General features: G+C 37.9%; 1 protein-coding gene across 3 annotated transcripts; it reads right to left on the minus strand.

Annotated features, from left to right (window-relative positions):
- Positions 1-23,768, minus strand: LOC122143682 (putative adhesion G protein-coupled receptor E4P). 3 transcript variants are annotated; one of them, XM_042754260.1, is made up of 16 exons: positions 23,302-23,768; positions 18,329-18,394; positions 18,055-18,180; positions 17,732-17,860; positions 5,865-5,917; positions 5,681-5,770; positions 5,435-5,588; positions 5,212-5,328; positions 4,926-5,128; positions 3,968-4,138; positions 3,695-3,889; positions 2,757-2,974; positions 2,173-2,331; positions 1,922-2,093; positions 781-876; positions 1-632 (listed from the first exon to the last, which is right to left on the minus strand). In XM_042754260.1, the coding sequence occupies exons 1-16, from the start codon at positions 23,327-23,329 to the stop codon at positions 588-590; spliced, it is 2,022 nt and encodes a 673-aa protein (XP_042610194.1). In that variant the 5' UTR covers positions 23,330-23,768; the 3' UTR covers positions 1-587. The 3 variants fall into 3 exon arrangements, with proteins under 3 accessions (XP_042610194.1, XP_042610197.1, XP_042610196.1); XM_042754263.1 differs by lacking the exons at positions 17,732-17,860; positions 18,055-18,180; positions 18,329-18,394; positions 23,302-23,768 and adding exons at positions 6,045-6,098; positions 6,322-6,408; positions 6,649-6,708; positions 10,258-10,344; XM_042754262.1 differs by lacking the exons at positions 17,732-17,860; positions 18,055-18,180; positions 18,329-18,394; positions 23,302-23,768 and adding exons at positions 6,045-6,098; positions 6,322-6,408; positions 6,643-6,708; positions 10,258-10,344.
- Between the last annotated feature and the right edge of the window lie 21 nt (positions 23,769-23,789).

Raw genomic sequence — 23,789 nt, forward strand, 5'->3', positions numbered from 1 at the left:
TAAGTTTGCATATAGAAAATTGCATATAAAAAGAAATCTTTGACAATGTAATATAATATAAACAGACATGTCACAGACAGTATAACTTTTGGTTGCTTCAGTCATTACATTGCTTTATAATGGAGGAAGAAATGAGAGAGAATACCAGTGAGCTAGAAATCAGGATGTATTTCAGACATGGTTATAGCATTGCTTCTAAAGAATTACTTAATTAATCAACACAATTAAACTAAGCTCAACACGATACAACATTTAGCATTATAAAACAATGTTTCCTTTTAAAAAGTAATACTTTCCATTTACACAACAAATAAAAAAAGCAGAAGACAGAAGCAACCTAAATACTCTATTCAAAGAATGGCATGATGACTTATATCTGTCTCTATGGGATGCATTACAATATCTCCATCTCCAGTAACACATGATGCATATCACAAGTGATGAACCAGCAGTACTCATCAGATGACGGTGAACCCCTGTGAACGTGTACTGTCGAATTAAAGCTTTATCTTCATTTGTCACAGAAAGTCTTTATGCGTCTTGTGTTGAAGAGTTTGTACAAAATCCATCAGCACATGACAAGCGCTTTATATCTGTGACTCTGCTGTGCTGCCGTCGCTCCGTAGAGGTTTCTGTAAAAGTCAAAGGAGGAATGAAGAAACTGAAGCCAACACACACACACACACACACAAAAACATACACACACACACACACACACACACACACACACACACACACACACACACACACACACACACACACACACACACAGTAATGTACCTGACTGCTGCTGGTCTGGCTGGGACTGGTACTGTATTCAGCTTTCTTCTTGTGTGGACACATTCGGACAAACAGATTGTAATACTCTGTCCTGACCTGAAGGGGGTGACACAACAGACAATCTAGATCCTATTTGACTAAATACCAAATTAGTTTCTGGCCAACCCCAGTTGCACACATTCAGAATAGTGTTTGACTGACATGGATTTAGATACCGATATCTTAGAAAGCAGGATGGCCAATATATGATATTACACTATTTAATTTAAAATTTAGATTTATTTTACATATTTAGTACATTAGAAATAATTAAATGCTAAATTAATCAATATGAAAAAAATAATTGAACTTGCTAAAAAATAAATCTGGAAAATAACTCTATAAGAATTATGTAATGGTATTCTAATATTTTTTTCACAAATAAAGACCTAGTTAAAAACATGAATAAAAAGGAAGTAAACAACAGTTCACCAAGTAATCTGTTAAGTTTTGTTGTGCACTTGGAAATATATTTTCCCAAATGAAGACCAGGTAACACTTATTTAATGTGCAATACACTGTGAATATGACATGAATATGAATATAGCTGGATATACAGCACAGTATAGTTTGAAATCAAGGATTTAAGATAACACTCGCAACTGTGCTCAGATGCTGTTGTTCTTAGCACTGTCAATATAAAAGGCCTTTTTGCTATCAAAATAAAAAGCTGTTTCTGGCACTTATCGGCCAAACAGAAAAACTTATCGGTCAATGCCGATAACTTAAAAATGCCAAATATTGGCGCTTGCCAATATATGGGTCACCTACTACTTCTGTACACTTACTGTAGTATATATGATATGAATTGAATGGGATCATTTTGTGATCCTTTTGCATAATTTTTTGAAGCCTGAAGAAGGTCATCATACACTGCCATTATAAGTACGAGCATTCTTAAAATTTCTCCTTAAGCTCATATGAACACAAGAGCAAGTAAAAAATGACATATTTTTAATTTTTTTGGGTGAACTGTCACTTCAAATCACTGAAGTCCCACAAGATTTACTGAAAGTCTTAAACAAGCCACTGTAACCAAATTTTCAGTGTGTAAGTAAATTCTTCATGGATTTTCTGTTGTCATGTGTTGTGTTTTAAATACCGGTCTGGATAGAAGGCAGTGCATGATGAAGATGAGCGCCCCCTGCAGGCTGCTGAGGATGATGAAGAGGTACAACATGACTTCAGTCCCTTTCTCCTGGAAGAGGAAGAAGCCGAAGATCCACGTTCCTCCAAGAATACACAACTGAGCCACAGCGGTCACCGTAAAGCTCCTACACACCAAATATAATTCATCAGAACCACTGATGCACAAACATCAAGACTGATTGAATCTATTTTCAGATCACACACCTGATCTGCTTGAGACTGGAGAGGTCTGGACTGAGGCTGGAGAACTTTCTGGCCAGTTTCCACACAGTGATGATGAAGACAAAACCATTGAGGATCACAACGATGCAGACGGGCGCGAAGAAGCTCAAGATAAAATAACGATCGAGAGACAGCCAGCAGCTGCAACACACATTAGGATAAGAAAATTACAAAAACACACCAGTTCATCCCTCTTTCCCTTTCATAATTTCTTTGAAAACATATTTGCCATTCAGACAGGGTGTTGGGAACATTTTTCCAGAGGCTTTAGTTTATATCACAGACATGAACTCTGATTTAAATGATTTGTTTGCACATAAGATAAGTAGTCAATACTTTTGGTACATTTCCCAAAAGAAAATATAAATAGAGTGTTCATAACTGTCAAAACTTGTAAAAGTACACTAGCATATAGAGCTTTAAGTTGAGACAAAACCCACATTTTGATTCATGGGGTCTTTATTATATACTATATATTATATATGTTGTCTCATGTCCATGATTATTAGTCAATGTTCTGATCATATATTTTTTTCAAGCATATTTAACCAATTTCAGAAACTCACTGTCGTTTGGTGCCGTATCCCGCTGGGAAGGCGATGGCAGAGATGATGACGATGACGAGAGGGACTCCGTATCCCACCAGATACATGTAGAGATGTTTTAATGTGGTGTGAAACACCATCACCACCATCCGGTAGAGCTGAACCCCCTCCAGCAGCATCCAGCAGAACGCAGACAAGAAGAAGAAATGAAGCAGACCGGCCACAATCCCACACGCAACCTGAGAGAGAAACACACGTCAGAGCATGGGCAGTGGTCCAGATTCTGAGGGAAGATAAAGTGCATCCATCCATCATAAAAAGTTTCTCTGGGGGGTGAATAAAGGCCTTCTGAAGCAAATTGATGCGTTTGTGTAAGAAAAATATATTTACAACATTATAAACTGTAATAGAGTGGCGTTCCATCGGATGCTGTAGGACGTAGGCATTTAACATGAATAGTATATAATCATTGTCACTGATCACATACTGACTTAATTCTGTTGTTTCAGCAGAGCAGAATTTTGAGTGTTTCTATTCTGGTGTCACCATTGCCTTGTGCATGGGGGACCCAGAACCACAATTTCAGTAAATATGCATATAGTATTTACAGGTTATTGTGCTCTAACTGTCACTAACACTAATTACATAAGTACATCATGATTATTGATGGATTTTCAATGCAAAGACACAGCAAATTCAGTCATTTTAGGCTGCAATATCAAAAAAAAAAAAAAAAAAAATCCTAGTGGGAATACTTTCTATTTCAAAATTTCATGTTTAATTCAATGTTACTTGCCATTTTGGTGAAATTTACTAGCAATTAATAAGTCAGAAATGCTTCATCATCAGTGTAAAGTCTATCTTTCTTGATAATAAATAACACTTGTTTTAATATTGTCAGTATAATGAACACAGAACATATTTAAGTGTCTAAACATTGTTTTCTCATTCAAACACACCTGATTGTGAGTGCTGGAGATCCCACAGAGGAAGACGAGGTCTGCGATGAAGAGAGAGATGCTCAGATGGAGATGAATGCTGGTTCGGGTTCCTTGGATGGAGCGGCAGAACTTGAACGTCAGGATGCAGAGAAACAAACAGACCAGAGACAGAGCTAAACCCACACGAGTGATCAACACCAAATCAAATGAGTCCTGGAGGAGAGGAAATAATGTCATTTAATTTAGTCTAAAATCTAAATGAAATGTGTTAAATCTTAGTTTTGCATGTACCTGGACAGGATAGAGAGCCATGAGCACAGCGAAAGTGCTGAAATGAGACCAGTAACACACTGTATGAGTGCTGTTAGACCACGCCCCCTCACAGCCACGCCCAGACCACGCCCCCTCTGCCTCATCCCAGTACACACAGGAGTAAGACACGCCCTCAGACTCCGCCCTCTCCTGAAAAAGTGAGAAGAAGAGTTTAGAAAATGAGGATCAAGTGAACACCTGCCTGAAAAGTTCTGTTAAAGTTTGGATACAAACACAAAGAGCAAGTGTTGATATGACGGCAAATATACCAGCTCAGTTCTGTGGCTCTCTTTGGCGCAAATGAAAAGCAGCATCAAGAGCAGGACACATCCATTTGAGACATTTTATAATTAATTTTTAACAATGTCTTTACAGTCACAATTTTGTTTAAAATTCATTTTGGTGCTGCATGTAAAACCAAAACCATAAATAAACATATTTATATTCTCTTTAAAAATATATATATATAAAAATATAAATATAAAAATAAAACTTATTTTATTTCAGTTGCCATGGTAACATTTCAAATTTTTATTCAACTTAGCTTGTATACTAAAATAACTAAAGCTAAAACTGAAATAAAAATGAATAAAAATTATACAAATGTTTAAAACTAAATAATAATAATAAAAAAAGACAAAACCCCAACACAATTACTAGACAAAATATGAAAATAAAGTCTAATTCAAAATATAAAAACTATAATAATATATAAATTTCTCAAATACTTCTGTTAGAGCCTCTACCAACAACACAGCAGCTGGTCATACAAGCTTAGTGTGGTCAAGCTGGTTTTTGGAACCATTTGTAAACCTGCTAGAATCCAGCTTAAACACATTTACATTGTAGCTTTTCATTTGTAATTGTGTAACCATTAACAGAAACAGTCTCCGTGAGATCTTGTGCTGGTCATGAGCTGATCTGTCAGTATCTTCACCTCCTCGTGTGTAAAGACGAGCGTCACCGGCTCTGACAGCTGCTTGGTTTCTGCATTACTGACGACGGCCGTCACCACTTTAGAGTTGAGTTGATAAGTGACGCTTCTCTCTTCATCGTCTGGTCTCTCTCTGCTCATCTTGTGCAGCAGATCTCTGAATGAGTTCAGATCTTTATAACTGACCAGAGCCGCAAACACAAAACCTAAAGGAAAACCAAGTTTACATCTCGTCAGGAAAGTTCTGATGGTTTCGTAAGTACATATATGTGCACGTGTTTATTTGTACCTGGATATGATTCCCCTACAACTGTTTCCCAGCTGGTGCTGAAGAGGGCGGAGTCTGTGCGCAGAGTGACACGCCCACTGGGCGGAGTCTGACCCCGCATGACTGCAACCTCAGCAACTGTGATTCACATCATGAAGATTTAATAAAAATGCCTTATTTTCAGTCTTTCCATTGAGAATCAGAGTGAGACTGTGTCTGAACTGAAATGTGTGTGGTTTCTCACAGGTGTTGTGTGTCTCCATCCTGGTCAGAGGCTCTTTCAGCTGAGGTCCAATCAGACGCATGCTGTTCTCCACCACGTCCAGAAACTGATTCAGCGTCTCACCGTCAGCGATGTTTCCTTCAGACAGCAGCTCGTCAGTGGAATTGAACACGTTCTGTAGAATAAATCAGAGATGTTCATTCACCACTGTGTGAGTCATGATCACAAACTACTGTGTGAATATATATCCTGCAGTGAGTGTTTCACCCGCAGAAGCTCCTCTCCAGTGAAATGTTCTCCACGTGGATCATTCAGAGACTCACAGCTCTTCTTCAACAGTGACATCAAATGCTTCAACTAGAAGAAGACACACAGAAATCAATGCATTTGAGTCTGACCGTACATCTGTCTATCTAATAATAATAATCATAAGCAGAAGTACAGATTCTACCTTCTCTGGTGTGTGGTCTACAGACAAGGGTCCAAACTGATCGCAGTCCATTTCTGTGCACGACAACAGAAAGACCAACATAAGCAAACAAACTATACTGATTGACTTCCACAAGGATTCCCATTAGCTGCCGCATAATGAACAGTGCAATAGTTACTGTAACCCTGATGACATATGCACCTGTAGTCATTTGGATTACTGTAGCAGTATCAGTCATTGTTTGTAGGGTAGACTCTACACACCGTGAGAGAAGAAGGGAGAACATTCTCTGTTAATGTCATTTTAACACAGTTGCACATACTAAGACACACACTGTGCGTTTATGAAGCTCATCTGATGTGACGTCGGTGTTGGCATCAGTGCTGCATCATACAGTCCAAACTGATAGCTTTTGTTTAACACATGACAAATTAAACTGATAGACCAGAATAATAAAAGGTAAAAAAATAAAAGGTACCTTCATATTCCCTTTCATTGCCAGTTGAGGTCTCAAATGTAATACCACCATATCCAGAAAATTCATTATCGGGACACTTGTTTATATCTGACAGGAGGGAACGATGGAAGTTGGTGTGAACTATTGTTTTTGTACAAATTATATAATTATAAATTAAGCCAGACAGATGAGGGGAATCCAGATAACATGCATTTTAACTTTAATGACTAGAACTAGTTACACAAACTCCCTCTTTTGACTGACATACAGAGCATTAAAAACTACATTACAGTCAAACTGTTAACTTTGCACTATTCAGTCAAGCCATAAGATTATAATTACCAACACCTTCATTGTTTAAAAGTTTAAATCCAGTGGCACATCCATTGCATGATGGTAGAAAGAGACCTGAGAAGAGAGAAAAAAATACAGCTATAAATTCCAGTGATAGTTTCTTTTTTACTATTATTTTTACATCTTCGACATAATGTTGAACTTCATTAAATGTGTATGCAATTTGCCGCAAAAAAACGCATGTGATGAGATAAATATTATAAATCCGATTAAAAACAATGTAGAAAAATTTACAAAGTTCACACACATGCTCTTTTGTTCCGCACACTAATCGTAATCAAAATTCAATAGTTAAATTGTTCACTGATTCAAATCTGCTTCTATTAATGAATAATTTGTTTTAGATGTGAGTTTAAATTATATTGTAAAAGCAATTTGCTCTTCTGGTTGAAAGGAATATGCTAAGCTACTGAAGATGGAGGAGAAAGCTGAAACCTCTACTAAAGGTAAGATATTGCTAATTAAAATAGCCTAAATATATTGAGTGCATTTTTAATGCATTTACCCACATTCATTTAGCAGATGCTTTCATCCAAAGTGACTACGAAAAAGGAATACAACAAGTGATTCATCATAAAGAGGCAAATAAACACAAGAAGTGGTGGTAATACAAAGTTTCAGACATTGTTTAGAATAGTACAAGCTAAATCACCTTGACATAGTCACCAACAATAAACTACTCCTAAATTTAGTGTAGAAACTTTCATTTTCTGTGAAGCTGCATTGCAAGGCTGTGCATTGTGAAAAGTGCTATAAAAAAATAAATGTGAATTGAATTGAAATTGATTGAACTGAATTTAATTAAACCTAATGTCACCATGCAATGCATTGTGGGATTTTAGGACACAGGAGAGACAAAGTAGACACTTTATAGAATATTATGTTTACATTATTCAACTTAAGAACATGTTGAAATGGAGAATGATTGCTGTCTCATCATTTGCCATAGCCTTTCTCATACCGACGTGGAAAATTGTTCTTCTTCTGTCTCCTCACTGAGGCAGAAGTATCTAAACTTCTCCTCTCCAACCATCCTGCAACATGTGCTCTAGACCCAGTCCCCTGACACGTCCTCCAACCAATCTCTCCTACACTTCTACCAGCACTCACACATATCAACACATCTCTTCTCACAGACACTTTCCCCACTGCATTCAAGCAGGCTCAGGTAAACCCACTGCTCAAGAAACCTACATTAAACACTTCTCTTATGGACAGCTACAGACCTGTCCCTCCTGCCATTCATAGCGAAAACACTTGAATGTTTTTTTTTTTTTTAACAAGGTATCATTATTTCTTTCACAGAATAACCAACTGGAAATTAACCAATTCCAGATCATCTGTTCTCTGTCGCTTTTGACTCCATGAATCATCAGATTCTTCTGTCTGCTCTCTCATCACTGGACATCACAGGAGCTCCACTTCGCTGGTTTGAATCCTATCTTACTAGTAGGTCTTTCAGGGTGGCTTGGGGAGGGGAGGTATCCAAAGCACATCAACTTGTCACAGGGGTTCCTCAGGGATCAGTTTTTGGACCCCTCCTCTTCTCCATATACACTACATCAATGGGTCCCATCATACAGGCACATGGCTTCTCCTACCATTGCTATGCTGATAACACACCGCTCTATCTTTGATTTCAATCAGATGATCCAACTGTAGCTGCACAGATCTCAGGTTGCCTGGCAGACATCTCAGCTTGGATGAAAGAATATCACCTACAGCTCAACCTATCAAAGACTGAGCTTCTTGTCTTCCCTGCCACTCCAACTCTACAGTATGATTTCTCCATCCAGCTAGGTTCTTCTACAATTAACCCATCAACTTCAGTCAGAAATCTTGGTGTAACCTTTGATGACCAGCTGACCTTCAAAGACCACACTGCAAAAACAACCCAATCTTGCACAACGTCAGAAAGATCAGGTCCTTCCTTACAGAGAATGCTGCACAACTTCTTGTCCAGGCCCTGGCCATTTCTAGGCTGGACTTCCATCAAGCACAATCAAACCTCTACAAATGATTCAGAATGCAGCGGCACGACTGGTCTTCAACGAGCCCAAAAGAGCCAATGTTACACTTCTCTTTATCTCCTTGAACTGGCTACCGGTTGCGGCTCGCATCAAGTTCAAGACACTGATGTCTGCATATAGAACAGCCACAGACTCAGCACCCCTCTACTTCCACTCACTGTTATGTATCTACACCCCCTCCAGAAGTCTGAGATCCGCTAGTGAGCGACGCCTCGTGGTACCATCAGACAAAATCACTTTCCAGAACATTTTCATTCACCCTTCTTGGCTGGTGGATTCCCTCCCCCATCTGGAATGATGAATCCCTGACAATTTTCAAGTGACAGGTGAAAATTCTGATGTTTCATCAGTATTTGAAAAATAAAAAACTTTGCTTTTTCCTTCTTTAATCCTTCCCTTCTAACTTGTACTAATTTGAACAATGTCTGAAATTTTGTATTACAAGCACTTTATAATAAATCACTTGTTGTTTTCCTCATTTGTAAATTGCAAACAACTTAAAATGTGGTTTTAGAATTTATCTTCATATATATTATTGCTTTGAACTGCAAGCACTCACACACCACATAAGTTGGAAAACACATCTGGAAATATTATTTGTGGCAGCTTCTTGAGATACAGGACCACTTATGATTGTAAGGGTCGAACCCATTAATTTTTCTTAAAAAAAAAATTCCTTGAAGAAAACAATCAACATTGTACACAGAGTTGACCAACATAACCTAATGAATGCTTAAAAAGCAGCAGAAAGAACATGCCAGTACTGCTCAAATAAACAATAATTTGTATTTTTCTCTATAAAGAGCATTGATGTGGGGGCTGTGAGTATAAGACAGAGAAAGAGTAAAACAGGAATTTTGGTTTGTATTCCAAAACTGGCTGCACTCCAAACATATGTCACTACACCCATTACACCGTGATCTCAATTACAGTAGGAATATTGCCAAGGGATAAAAAACTTAGACTTTTTACTAAATAGCCTGATTTTATTTTTATAGATGCAAGTATTTAAGGGTTTCAGCAGATGGAAGAATGAACTGACACTATTTGCATAACTTTTTCATTACATAACAGACACAAACACCCAGAAACATATTTCTGTTGTGGATTTGTTTTTGTTACCTGAGATCCCTTCATTTTTCTTGTGTTTTTGTGGTTTTCATTTTTTCTTGTGGTTTTATGTAATAAGTTATGTAAGAGTGTGCAGAAATGAAGCGACTGCGACATAAAGGAGAAGGTTTGACAAACACACTGTGGAAATCAGGAAAAAGATCAGTGTAGGAGTAAAAAATAAAACTTTCACAATCATTTCCTAATCGTTAACAGTCCTTTAATACCAACGTATTTCTGGCTCCTTGTTGATGCAAAACAAAGAGAGTTCCTGGTGTCTGCGGTCAGACTTTCTAAAAACTGAAGTGGTCTAGTTTAAAGAGCAGTCTTTATTACACAGACACACAGTTATTTTGTAATAGTCTCTGACACACATACTGTAAGCTATATTCCCAGAAGTTGTCTGACTGCTAATCCAGCTTCAGACACGTGAACAGAGTAAAACAGAGTAAAATCTACTCACCCAAAAGAAGTGCCCACTTTAGCTCCATGTTACGAAACCGTAAACTGCTGCTTTCTAAGTTAAGTATTTTTTTATGCTTTTTGAAGGTTGGGGATGTCTTAAATTTTTACTTTTACTTCATGTCTTGAAACTGGTAGGCTATATAGGTCTCCTGTTATTTGTTCCTCCTACTAGAAAATATAATTTCCAAGGAAGCAAAGAAAGAAAGACAGAAAAAAAAAAAAACTATTTTCTTTTCCATTCCTCCCCATCTTGTGTTCTGCAAGTTGGAGAAATGGGTGCATCACAAGGTCTTTACAATTGGTTGCGAAAGCTGCCTTTTATATTGGCAGGCCTTGCACTTAAATGCTTACATAATAACGGGAAAGTTCAGCATAAACTTAAAGAGATGTGTGCCTAAACCTAATTCCATTCTTTCACTGTAAAAATGTGTTCGTGTTCGAGATTTCAGATCTGAAATTATAGTCCATTAAACTCTTTTCAAAAGATTCAGAAAAATGCCTCATGATTTGACCCCTTTAAGATCGAAGCGGCTGGAAGAGGCCTTTATTTTTACTAAATCAACTGACTAAAGCAATATCTTACTGTAAAATCCATTGCTGATGTGATATAACAGATACTGGGGGAAAGAAACAAAAATACAGGTGTCAGCTCCTATACCAATTGCAACTATAAGATGACTCCTTAATTCAACACTCAACAGCATTAAAATAAAAACAGCCTAACATGAACTATATGAAAAGACATTCACACACTTAAAGGGGTCATATGATGTGATTTCAATTTGTTCTTTCTCTTTGGAGTGTTACAAACTCTTGGTGAATAAAGATGATCTGTAAAGTTGTAAAGACTAAAGTCTCAAATCCAAAGAGATATTCTTTATTAAAGTTAAGACTCGTCCACTCCTCCCTAAAACGCCTCGTTCTAACACCCCCACATCTCTACGTCAGTATGTGGGAAGATTTTCATAACGCTGCAAAGAAAGAAGGCGTACCTTTTATTCTCGCTGTTGCCACTGGCACCATGTTGTGGAGACACTGTTTCATTGTGAAATCAAAAATACTTTGTTTGTTCTTCCAAAAGAGGACATGACTAGAAATCAGTGGTTAAGTTGTATTTAAAACATTGTTCCAGAACAGTTCAGCACAAATATTCAGATGTGTGCAGCGCATTTTACGGAAGACGAGGACTATTTCCTGTGAGAGTAGCCTATATTGCCGGCGTCTGTTTCTATAAAGTGGAGCAATTCCAACTTTGCAAGGACAGTCTGGCACATCTGTCTCACGGTCTGTAAGTACATTTTCATATTTAAAGAACTTGCCACTGATGATTCAAACGTGAGTTTTGAACAGTGTAGAGGAGTGCTTGTTGTTTGTCCTTTCTCCGATCACAAATGCAGACGTGGTTTTATGTTTACGCAGCACGAGATGCAACACAATGCATAAAAACACAGTACAAGTCATTATAATCCATAATTATGTCCCCACTGGATGCAACAAATGCCTCGTTTATAATGGGTTTTATTGTTTTTGTCTAATCACGCTGGGACATGGCATCACAGTTTGGTAAGGCAGCGTTTCCCGATCCCAGTCCTTTTATCACATACAACATTTGTTGTTTGAATGTAAGTGCCCTGCGAAGTGGACATGATTCCAGTTCGAAGCGAACGTATATGTTGCATTCAAAGTTCATTGAAGTGTACGAGACGTGAATTTAAATAGTATTTATTTACAGAGGTATATGATGTCACACTTGTCCGTGTGAGAAGACGTTGCACGGCGCAAATCCATGAATGAATGTTTCGAAGTGAGTTAAACTTTAACAGATTTCCCCCTCACTTTTCAGAACGATGAGTCTTTTAAAAATCGACACGTTTCAGAAGGCGGGGCATAGAGGAGAAACAATAATGTACAGTATGTGGAAAATAATGTTTTTTTAACCTTAAACCCCATAAACAAATTGCATTACACCAAATACACAAAATAATGTTCTTTTTAGCAGCATCATATGACCCCTTTAATACTAAATCAATTAGAGATTAAATCATTACACAAACACACACAGAACATGTGAGAAGCCTCTTAATGTGTTTATGATCCATCAGGATGTGGAAACCACTGCACATCTTCACCCGCATCACCCTGTAGAGGTTACGCTTGTCGTCCAAAAACAGAAGTGCACATACACATTCACCTGATTGTTAATGGACTACTTGTTGTTGTTAAAATATGGGTTTGTGTCTTTTCTTTATATGCGTTACTCTTCTCCGACCTGAAGGGGGAGACACGACAGAATAATCAGCTGATGAGAAATAAGCGCAAACTAATGACAACAAATGAAAGTGAAACAATCTACTTATCCAGAGAAGTCCATTTCAGCTCCATTTTATGAAACAGTTTTTTCTGTAAGCCTGTGTATGCATTAATTCCCTCAGAATCTTTGAGTATCTGTCCATCTCAGTCTCGCTCTCTTAAATGTTTTTTTTTTTTTTGCTTTTTCCAGAAGCTTCCACTGGGTTTTCCCCTTGTTTTTCCTGCTGGTCTCATTCATGTCAGCTCCTGCTCAGTGTGAGAGACTCCAGCTTTCTCCACATGCTTCCTGATCAGAGTAACTGAGAGGGTAACTGTTGGTTGTTAAAATTAATGATGACAAAAACAAGCTGGAAATATTTGAGCTCAAAAACAAGATTACTGTTTTTCAGTAAAGATGTTTTAGATTGAGTGTCAGCATAATTACAGAAAAAAAATATTTAAAAACAAAACTCAAATTCAAAATAAATTCAGGAAATATTTGTATACAAACATCATACATCTTTATCATTATAATGACAGCATTTCTGATTAGATCATTTATGTATTTTAAAGCCAACATAAACTCTCCTGTTTAAAACCAACCTAGTGTTCTATTATTTTTATGTTTTTTTTTTGTTTGTTTTATTACAGTCTTTATACAGTTTTGTGACAATCAAAACAAGATCACCCTTCAACATAATAAAACATTTATCATTTTAAAGAAGCTGCCTTCTGCATAATCTAAAATGTAAGACTTTCTACATGCATAGCAGAAAATAAAGAAAAACCTAAATATTTTGTTCATTTAGTGGCGTGATCTATTTTAGATGTTTCCATGACAGGCCTATAGCTCAGTCTCCAGTAAAAGATGTGATGCACATGCCATATGATGATTCCTTATCAGTATTCTTACAGCAGTTTTCAGATCTTCTGATTGGAAAAGAATGAGGAGGATGAATTGATAACCCCCTGTTGAACTGAAAAGTCTTCATTTGTCACAGAAAGTGTTCAAAAGTTTGTAAAATCCATCACCACATGACAAGCGCTTTATATCTGTGACTCTGCTGTGCTGCCGTCACTCCGTAGAGGTTTCTGTAAAAGTCAAAGGAGGAATGAAGAAACTGAAGCCACAAACACTGCTTTAATGTCCAAAACATACACACACACACTCTCTCTAATGTACCTGACTGCTGCTGGTACTGTATTCAGCTTTCTTCTTGTGTGGACACATTCGGACAAACAGATTGTAATACTCTGTCCTGACCTGAAGGGGGTGACACAACAGACTAACTTAATAATATTTGATTAAATAATAAATAACAGGTGTTTCTAGAACATTCCTATCATATGCATTCAGAAGAGTGGCTGACCAATATGGATTTTCTGATGGCAAATGCCAATATGCCAATTAAAAAAAAAAAAATTAATAACCCTAATATAGTATTTTTTCACAAATAAAGTAATCGCTTGAAAGGTTATTAAACACTATAACCAATAGTTCATCCAGTACTCTGGTACATTTTTTTGAGCACTGAGAACATGCATAAAGTAGAGTGAACATGACATGAATGTGATATGAATACGACACGGTTTGAAATCAATGATTTAAAGATTATGCTTGCATCAGATGCTGTCTTTCTTAGGGCTGCTAATATAAATGTCCCGCTACTGTCCTAATAAAACCCACTTCTGACACGTATCGGCTAAAGAGGAAATCTTATCAATTAATGCCGATAATTTAAAAAAGACAAATATCGGCATATTTAGAATGCTGTGATTTAGAAAAGTTCTTTATTTTTAAGTGGGCTATTATTTTAAACCATTGAAATCCTGTCAGATGTTTTGTCTAAAACAAGCCACTGTTGCCCAACGTTCATCGAGTTAGTCATGTTGTGGTTTCTGAGTCATGGTGTGTGTAAATACCGGTCTGGACAGCAGGCAGTGCATGATGAAGATGAGCGCCCCCTGCAGGCTGTTGAGGATGATGAAGAGGTACAACATGACTTCAGTCCCTTTCTCCTGGAAGAGGAAGAAGCCGAAGATCCACGTTCCTCCAAGAATACACAAACTGAGCCACAGCGGTCACCATAAAGCTCCTACACACCAAATATAATTCATCAGAACCACTGATGCACAAACATCAAGACTGATTGAATCTATTTTCAGATCACACACCTGATCTGCTTGAGACTGGAGAGGTCTGGACTGAGGCTGGAGAACTTTCTGGCCAGTTTCCAGACAGTGATGACGAAGACAAAACCATTGAGGATCACGACGATGCAGACGGGCGCGAAGAAGCTCAAGATAAAATAACGATCGAGAGACAGCCAGCAGCTGCAACACACATTAGGATAAGAAAATTAGTCACATGATTACAAAAACACACCAGTTCATCCCTCTTTCCCTTTCATAATCATCCAGTGCACTTATACCATCCAGTATTATTTTAGTGTCACTGATGTACTATTATAGTTTTTATTTTATTTTTTTCATTTAAAAAAAAAATCTTTCTATTTTAAATGGTTTTTATTAATATTTTAAATTAGTTTTAAATATTCTCCATTTGAAATGTAATGTGTTAGTGATTTTGTTGTTTGTTTTTGTAATTTTTTATCATTTTAATATTTCTATATAGTTTTTATTAATTAATTCAGTCACTTAAGGACTTAACTAAGTTAAGTTATAATAAAAATAAAATGTTTAACCTTCTTATATTTTTTTCAGTTAATGATTTAGTTGTAATGAATGATAATAAACTCATAATGATACTAACCCTCATCATGCTCTTCCACAGAAAGTTCAGTCAGGCTGCGAGTCTAATCTCATAACTGATGAATCTTGATAAGATTTTATTCTGTCATTTACAGTCACAGGTTATGATTATGACATGTCTGGACTGGAATGGCTCTGGCCTAGCCAGAGTGATATATAATGTCTTGTGACTCTAAACACACTTCTACAGCAGAACAGCGCTGGAGGCAGAAACTCACTGTCGATCGGTGCCGTATCCCGCTGGGAAGGCGATGGCAGAGATGATGACGATGACGAGAGGGACTCCGTATCCCACCAGATACATGTAGAGATGTTTTAATGTGGTGTGAAACACCATCACAACCATCCGGTAGAGCTGAACCCCCTCCAGCAGCATCCAGCAGAACGCAGACAAGAAGAAGAAATGAAGCAGACCGGCCACAATCCCACACGCTACCTGAGAGAGAAACACACGTCAGAGCATGCTCCTGTTTGCTTACAGTAAACCTTCATGTATGTATCAGCAGTGCTGGCTAGGAACTGATTACATGTCATCTAGATTAAGCACTCATATTTAGATTATATTACAATTAAATGAATATTTGTTCAGAGAACCTTGCCAGAACATCAGCCAAAGTTTGGAGAAGTTCCCTGATATCTGCATTCAAACACACCTGATTGTGAGTGCTGGAGATCCCACAGAGGAAGACGAGGTCTGCGATGAAGAGAGAGATGCTCAGATGGAGATGAATGCTGGTTCGGGTTCCTTGGATGGAGCGGCAGAACTTGAACGTCAGGATACAGAGAAACAAACAGACCAGAGACAGAGCTAAACCCACACGAGTGATCAACACCAAATGAAACGTGTCCTGCAGGAGAGGAAGAGGAAAACAGACATATGGAGGAGTGAACATCATCATTATTTAATCTGAAATCTTAAATATGTGAAATCTGGTTCACAGATGTACCTGGACAGGATAGAGAGCCATTAACACAGCGAAACTACTGAGATGGGAGCAGGAGCAGGCTGTATGAGTGCTGTTAGACCACGCCCTCTCACAGCCCCGCCCAGACCACGCCCCCCCAGACTCATTCCAGTACACACAGGAGTAAGCCACGCCCTCAGACTCCGCCCTCTCCTGAACAAGACAGAACAGAATGACTGACAGTTAAGAAAAGGGGAAAATACATGAACGTCTGATGCTCTGCATGAGAATCGGTGTGTGTCTCCGTGAGATCTTGTGCTGGTCATGAGCTGATCTGTCAGTATCTTCACCTCCTCGTGTGTAAAGACGAGCGTCACCGGCTCTGACAGCTGCTTGGTTTCTGCATTACTGACGACGGCCGTCACCACTTTAGAGTTGAGTTGATAAGTGACGCTTCTCTCTTCATCGTCTGGTCTCTCTCTGCTCATCTTGTGCAGCAGATCTCTGAATGAGTTCAGATCTTTATAACTGACCAGAGCCGCAAACACAAAACCTAAAGGAAAACCACGTTTACATCTCGTCAGGGAAGTGCTGATGGTTTCATAAGTACATTTATGTGCACGTGTTTATTTGTACCTGGATATGATTCCCCTACAACTGTTTCCCAGCTGGTGCTGAAGAGGGCGGAGTCTGTGCACAGAGTGACACGCCCACTGGGCGGAGTCTGACCCCGCATGACTGCAACCTCAGCAACTGTGATTCACATCATGAAGATTTAATAAAAATGCCTTATTTTCAGTCTTTCCATTGAGAAGCAGAGTGAGACTGTGTCTGAACTGAAATGTGTGTGGTTTCTCACAGGTGTTGTGTGTCTCCATCCTGGTCACAGGCTTTTTCAGCTGAGGTCCGATCAGACGCATGCTGTTCTCCACCACATCCAGGAACTATTCAGCGTCTCACCGTCAGCGATGTTTCCTTCAGACAGCAGCTCGTCAGTGGAATTGAACACGTTCTGTCGAATCAATCAGAGATGTTCATTCACCACTGTGTGAGTCATGATCACAAACTACTGTGTGAATATATATCCTGCAGTGAGTGTTTCACCCCGCAGAAGCTCCTCTCCAGTGAAATGTTCTCCACGTGGATCATTCAGAAGACTCACAGCTCTTCTTCAACAGTGACATCAAATGCTTCAACTAGAAGAAGACACACAGAAATCAATGCATTTGAGTCTGAACGTACATCTGTCTATCTAATAATAATAATCATAAGCAGAAGTACAGATTCTACCTTCTTGGGCCTGTGTTCTACAGACAAGGGTCCAAACTGATCGCAGTCCATTTCTGTGCATGACAACAAGAAAGATAAAATAAAACAAATAGTTGAAAGTGAAAACACACTGATTATCTTCTGTAAGCTTCTCAGCAGCTGCTGCATTATAAATAGACCAACCTAAAAAATGCGTCCGTGCATTTAAAATAAAGCAAATAATGCTAGAAGTCTCACCGATACATTTTGACTGGTTGTTGCCATAGTTACTGTAACCCTGGTTGCATCTGCAGCTGTATCCGCCCTGATGATTGTAGCAGTCGCCGTTTGTGCCGCAAACATCTGGATCTGAACACTCATCGATGTCTGTGAGAGAGAGAAGATGGGAGAAAAAAATATTTAATTAAATTTTATACAGTTTAAGCGTATACATAAAGACAACATGATGAGCCAATACTGTCTCTTATAATTAAATGTTTTTACAGTGATTTGTAAATTAACAATTGTGCTAATGATTAACTATAAAGGTACGTGTAAGTATGATGAATCCTCTCTCGTACCTATACACAATCCTGTTAAGCTCATTTTGAATCCTTCATGACAGCTGCAGTAGTAACTTCCCTCTGTATTCACACACTGAGCGTGATCGCCGCACGCGACCGGGAAGATAACACACTCATCCTCATCTGAAAGAGAGACAGACGCATGAGTGCAGTCAGGGAGGATGCATTCAAACTGCATTTAATACACAGTCTCCCCCTTCTGAGTGACGTACAGACCATTAAAAACTACAGAAACATTTACTATTCAATCAAACCACAAAGTCATAATTACCAACACATTTCCTTTTATGAAATGTATATCCAATGGCACATCCACTGCATGACGGTAGAAAGAGACCTGGGAAGAGAATGGAAAAAATACACATATTTTTAACAATTCATTTTGAATATTATTTCACATCATCTACATAATGCTCAACATCACTGAATGTGCATGCAATCTGTAGCCAAACTGCATAATAATGATGACAGGAACGTTATAAATTCAACCAATATTTAAAAAAAAAAAAACATGCATCTGTGCTTTTGCTTTAATGTCCCTGCACTTTTGATCCACACCAGTGTTGCCAACTTAGCGATTTAGCAACTTTTCAGACCACCCTAGCAACTTTTTCTTGAAAAAGCACCTAGCAACAGTTTTTTTAAGCTTTTTTTAAATTTTATTTAGCAACTTTTGAAAAGAGACTTAAATGATAAAAATGCACACATTCTCCCTCTAACTTACACAAAAAGAGGAAACCAAAGGTGCCTAGCAGTACACACATCACGTGAATTAAGTTGTTAGTTGCGACTGTTCAATAATAATTGTTCATTTATGATACTCCTTGTTAGTAGCTTGTATCTGTAATTGTAAATGCATTATCCATTAAGTTGTAATCATGTATACAGAAAACACAAAATACAATGACCAATTTAAAATACAGGTAGTTAAATAAAAAAAAATAAAAAAAATCAATCCATAAAATTCCTTCGTACTAACACAGTACATTGTGCCCTATTTTTATAGACTTGTCTTCTACCAATACACTGCCTAAAACAATAATTGTTCAGAATGTGTCCTTTTAGTAGTTAATAAGAAAATTCTTCAAATGTTGTATTTCGCTCTTCTTCCTATGTCTCTTTCTGACCATAGGGCTGTATTTGGCAAACTGGCAATCTCTCCAGGCCCCAAACGAGCGGCCATCTCTCCATTCAACATTACTTAAATCCATAATGAAACTTTTCTAAGGGAAATGAAAGAACAGCTGGACCAATTTTCTACGATAAATAGATCCTCAGTTGATGATCCTAGGGTACTCTGGTCAGCTGTAAAAGGGTTCATAAGGGACAAAACAATTGGTTTTGCCTCTAATCTAAACAAAACAAGATGGAAGCATATCGTAGATTTAGAAAATAGAATTTCAACTTTAGAGCGTTCTTTGCTCATGAAAGACCTTAATCAACTACTTAGGAACAAATCTGACTTTCTCATTCATAGGACTAGGCAACTTCATTACTTGTACAGTGCTCAACCAAGTCATCTACTGGCTTTGAAACTTAAAACCAATGAACAATTGGCCAACATAACTTCTGTTAAATCTTCCACAGGTAAACTGTGTTCTGATCCAAATGAGGTTAATGATGTCTTCTGCTCATTTTATTCTAATTTATACTCCTCAGAGTTTATTTATAATGAGCAGGCATGCAAAAGCTTTCTGAACCCTCTTCAACTTCCAAAGCTTTCTTATGATTCTGCTCTTGAACTTGATACTTCAATAACTCTGAGTGAGTTGTACAAAGCCTTATTGAGCATGAATAAGAATAAATCTCCGGGGCTTGATGGTATACCCCCCGAGTTCTATCTGGCCTTTTGGCCCCAAATAGGTCCTCTTTTACTGGAGATGATTCATTCTACAATTACTAAGGGTTCTTTTTTTAACAATTCAAATATTGCTATTATTTCTTTACTTTTAAAAAAGGGTAAGGGACCTTCTGAGTGTTCGAGTTATCATCCTATTTCTATTCTAAATGCTGATATTAAGCTGTTCGCCAAAGTCTTAGCTTCCCGATTGGAACCACATTTGTCTACTCTAATCCACGTGGATCAGACTGGTTTCATCAAAAATTCCCTTGCCTCAGATAATGTCCGTCGCCTTCTTCACATAATAGAAGCTTCCAATACCGCAGATTTTTCAAATGGAATTTTGTCTCTTGATGCAGAGAAGGCGTTTGATCGTCTTGAGTGGCATTTTCTGTGGCAGGTTTTGTATCATATGGGCTTTCGACATAATTTTTTATCTATGATTCAAACTTTATATAATGATCCTACTGCAACGGTCTTGACAGGGATCATCTGTTCTAAGCAATTTCCCATATCTAGAGGATCTCGACAGGGTTGTCCTCTCTCACCTTTGTTGTTTGTCTTATCTCTTGAGCCTCTTGCTCAGGCAGTTCGGCAGTCAGTTAGTCATAACCCTATTGTTATACATAATACTATACATTTTATATCTCTGTATGCAGACGATATCCTTCTTTTCCTTCATAATGTTTCTCATAGTATTCCTCACATTCTAAGTATTTTTAAGGACTTTGGTCAGGTTTCAGGATATAAAATCAATTGGGGAAAATCTGTATTATTGCCTCTGAATTCTTCTACAGGACAGGCCCCTGCCACCGTGGCCACAATGAACATATCAGTTGTTCAGATGTTTAAATATCTAGGAATCTCAATTTTCCCCTACATTATCAGCCATAGTGACTAATAATTACAATAAAGTACTTGCCGAGGTGCAAAATAGTCTTCAAAAGTGGAGTTCTCCAGCTCTGTCTTTTCATTCCCGCATTTCAGTGATTAAAATGAATATTCTCCCCCGAATAAATTTTGTTAGTTCTATGCTTCCATTGGCACCTCCCAAAGGGTATTGGAAAAAAATTAATTTACTACTTTCTAAATTTATTTGGGCAGGTAAAAGACCCAGAATTAAAATCTCTGTCCTTCAAAGGCCAAAAAAGTCTGGGGGTTTAGGACTCCCAAACTTCCAACTATACCATTGGGCCTTTGTGTTGCGCTCTCTTTCCACCTGGTTTGACACGGCATCTTGTGTATCTTGGCATTCTATTGAGGAAAATATTGTAAAGCCCCACCGATTACAAGATCTTATTTACTCTAATATTTCTATTAAACAATCTAAGGTTAAATTTGGGTCTCTCATCACTGAGCTAATTTCCACTTGGAATGCTGCCAAAAAATATTGTAGAATATCTCCAAATTGGTATCACCAGTCACCTATTTTCTTTAACTCTCGTCTACAGCTGGGAGGACGCCCTATATACTTTTCTAGATGGGCAAATAATGGTGTATTCACACTATCTGACATTTTTGGGGCTGAAAGTCTCCTTTTTCTTTTATCTTCAGTTACGTACAGCAATGTGCACTTATGGGGTTCCTTGGAATGGCACACTAGGATTACATCCTTTTCATAAGGTTTTGACCCGGGGGGAAGGGGTTGGTCTCTATTATTTATGCTGTCTTGTTGCAGGCATCAGACAAACCACTCTCTCTGGATAGAGTTTGGAAGCAGGATTTGTCATCTGATAATAATAAACTGGACTGGCACTTGATCTGGCAAAATTTGTCTCTCTCTTCCAGAAACCCAAACCACCGAATGATTCATTACAACTTTATATACAGGTCATATTACACTCCCCGGAGTTTGTTCAGATTTGAAGCTTTGCCCTCTCCTAATTGCACTCTGTGCTTGCAAAAGAGTTTGGGCACTTTTTTTCATATGGTGTGGGAGTGTCCAGGGGTTGTGGTTTTCTGGAAAAATGTTTGTAGTGTATTGTCCACATTATTGTCTCAGGAGATTCCTTACTCGCCTACTCTCTTATTATTGAATGATTCTTCGGGGTTTGAACCTACCTGCTAAATCCAAACGCCTTTTTTTGGCTGGTCTTACAGCGGCTAAAAGGCTGATAGCAGGTAGATGGAAACCCCCTCATTTATTATCCATAAACAAATGGCTGCTAGATTACATGGATATCGCCATTATGGAACGTTGGGCAGCGAACTTGCACTTGGCCAAACCTGAAAACATCTCATGTTGGGATGATACCATCTCTACGCTAAAATCTTTATTGTAGGATTTTTTTTTTTTTTTTTCTCTTTTGGGGTCCTGTTGGGTGGGGGGTTGGGTGGCTGGGTGGATGGGTGGATATGTGGTATTTCCTGCATGTACTTTGTCTATTTGATTTCATACGCTTGGTAGTTTTGCTTTTGTTACGTATTTATTATTTATCTGTTATGTTTTACTACCATGTTAACTTCTCTGTTAATTTTGCTATTACTGTTAAATTGATGCTAGCTACATCTGTTTGTTTAGTTGCTTTGTTGTTGTTGGTTTTGGTTTTGCTTTTCCTATATGGAAAAACCAATAAAAAATTGATCACAAAAAAAAAAATGTTGTATTTAAAAATAAATATATTATTGATATTATATTTAAATGTTACGTTATTTATATGATATTTTTTTACAACAAATATACGTGAACATTTAAAATGAAATATTTTGCTCAGATTTGCGTAATCTGATGACGCAGTTTTGCGATGTGATTACATATTGCCATCATCGCGCAATGACGTCACAATGTCATTTAGCAACTTTTATGAACAAAAATACACCGTGTGTATATGTGTCTCTAGACCCAAAATGCTCTATACCCCTGCTCTTTGCACACTTTACAAAAAAAAAAAAAAACCCACCAAGCATATTATTACACCATCGATCTTTTCCTCGTCAGTCGTTATCCTTCTGACTATCCTCTGTTTCTGTGTCGTGTAAGAGAATGTAACACTTTGGTGTGAACGTGCTTGATGTCTCTCTGTTCAACTGCGCCTTGCGTGAGTCTTAAAAGATTAGCAACGAAATCATCGAGCTTAGAACACTCTTTAACACAAACATCAACGTCCTTAAGAAAATTAACAATGGTTTCATTGTAGTAAAAGTATAGTAACCGTGTATTTTTTTCGCGCACTGATTACCATTTGTATTACCAGTTTTACTACAAATGCCATGGTTACACTATGTTCAAAGAAGCAAAACCGTGATAGATGTGTGGTTATCGTGGTTTAACTATAGTTTTGGGGTTTTATTTGTGGTAAAACTGCGGTCTCTGTATATATTCCCAGAAGTCTGACTACTAATCCAAATGTAGTCACAAATGCATTCACCACACACGTGAACAGAGTAAAACCACATCTACTCACCCAAAAGAAGAGCCCATTTCAGCTCCATGGTAGCAAACCGAAAAAAGCTATTGTGTTTATGTATGTTTGATGCTTTTTCAAGGTTCGTGGTAGAGTTGCATTAAATTTCCAAAGAAAGTCAGTCTTCGGCTCTTTCAGTAGTACCTCTAGATCTCCTGTCATGTGCTCTTCCAAGGATGACCATAAAAGTTGTTTAAGATTCCTAAAAACTAGGAAAACATTTCAGTAGGTTGAGTTGCACTCTCCTCGTGTCAAGAGAGACTTCTCGTCGTTCTTTCTTGGCTGCTTTTCTGGCCACTAGTGTGAGATATACTCCAAACACAAGGTGTCCCTCCTTCCCGAGTACAAATGATTCATCCTCAACTGATTTAAGTGAGTAATGGTTGAGATTTTAAAAGTAATATCCAGCATGACTATTAGATTATTATTATCCTTTTATTAATATATATATATATATATGAGGTTCTACCTATATTTGCTTAATTCTG

The sequence above is a fragment of the Cyprinus carpio genome, unplaced genomic scaffold, assembly GCF_018340385.1.
Source record: "Cyprinus carpio isolate SPL01 unplaced genomic scaffold, ASM1834038v1 S000006481, whole genome shotgun sequence".
NCBI lineage: Eukaryota > Metazoa > Chordata > Actinopteri > Cypriniformes > Cyprinidae > Cyprinus > Cyprinus carpio.

Coding starts and splice junctions, on each gene's coding strand:
- LOC122143682 (XM_042754260.1), bottom strand. CDS start 23,329: ATGGAGCTGAAATGGGCTCTTCTTTTGG. Junction 5,771..5,864: donor TAGACCACACACCAGAGAAG/GTAGAATCTGTA, acceptor GTCTTCTTCTAG/TTGAAGCATTTGATGTCACT. Junction 5,129..5,211: donor TGTAGGGGAATCATATCCAG/GTACAAATAAAC, acceptor GTTTTCCTTTAG/GTTTTGTGTTTGCGGCTCTG.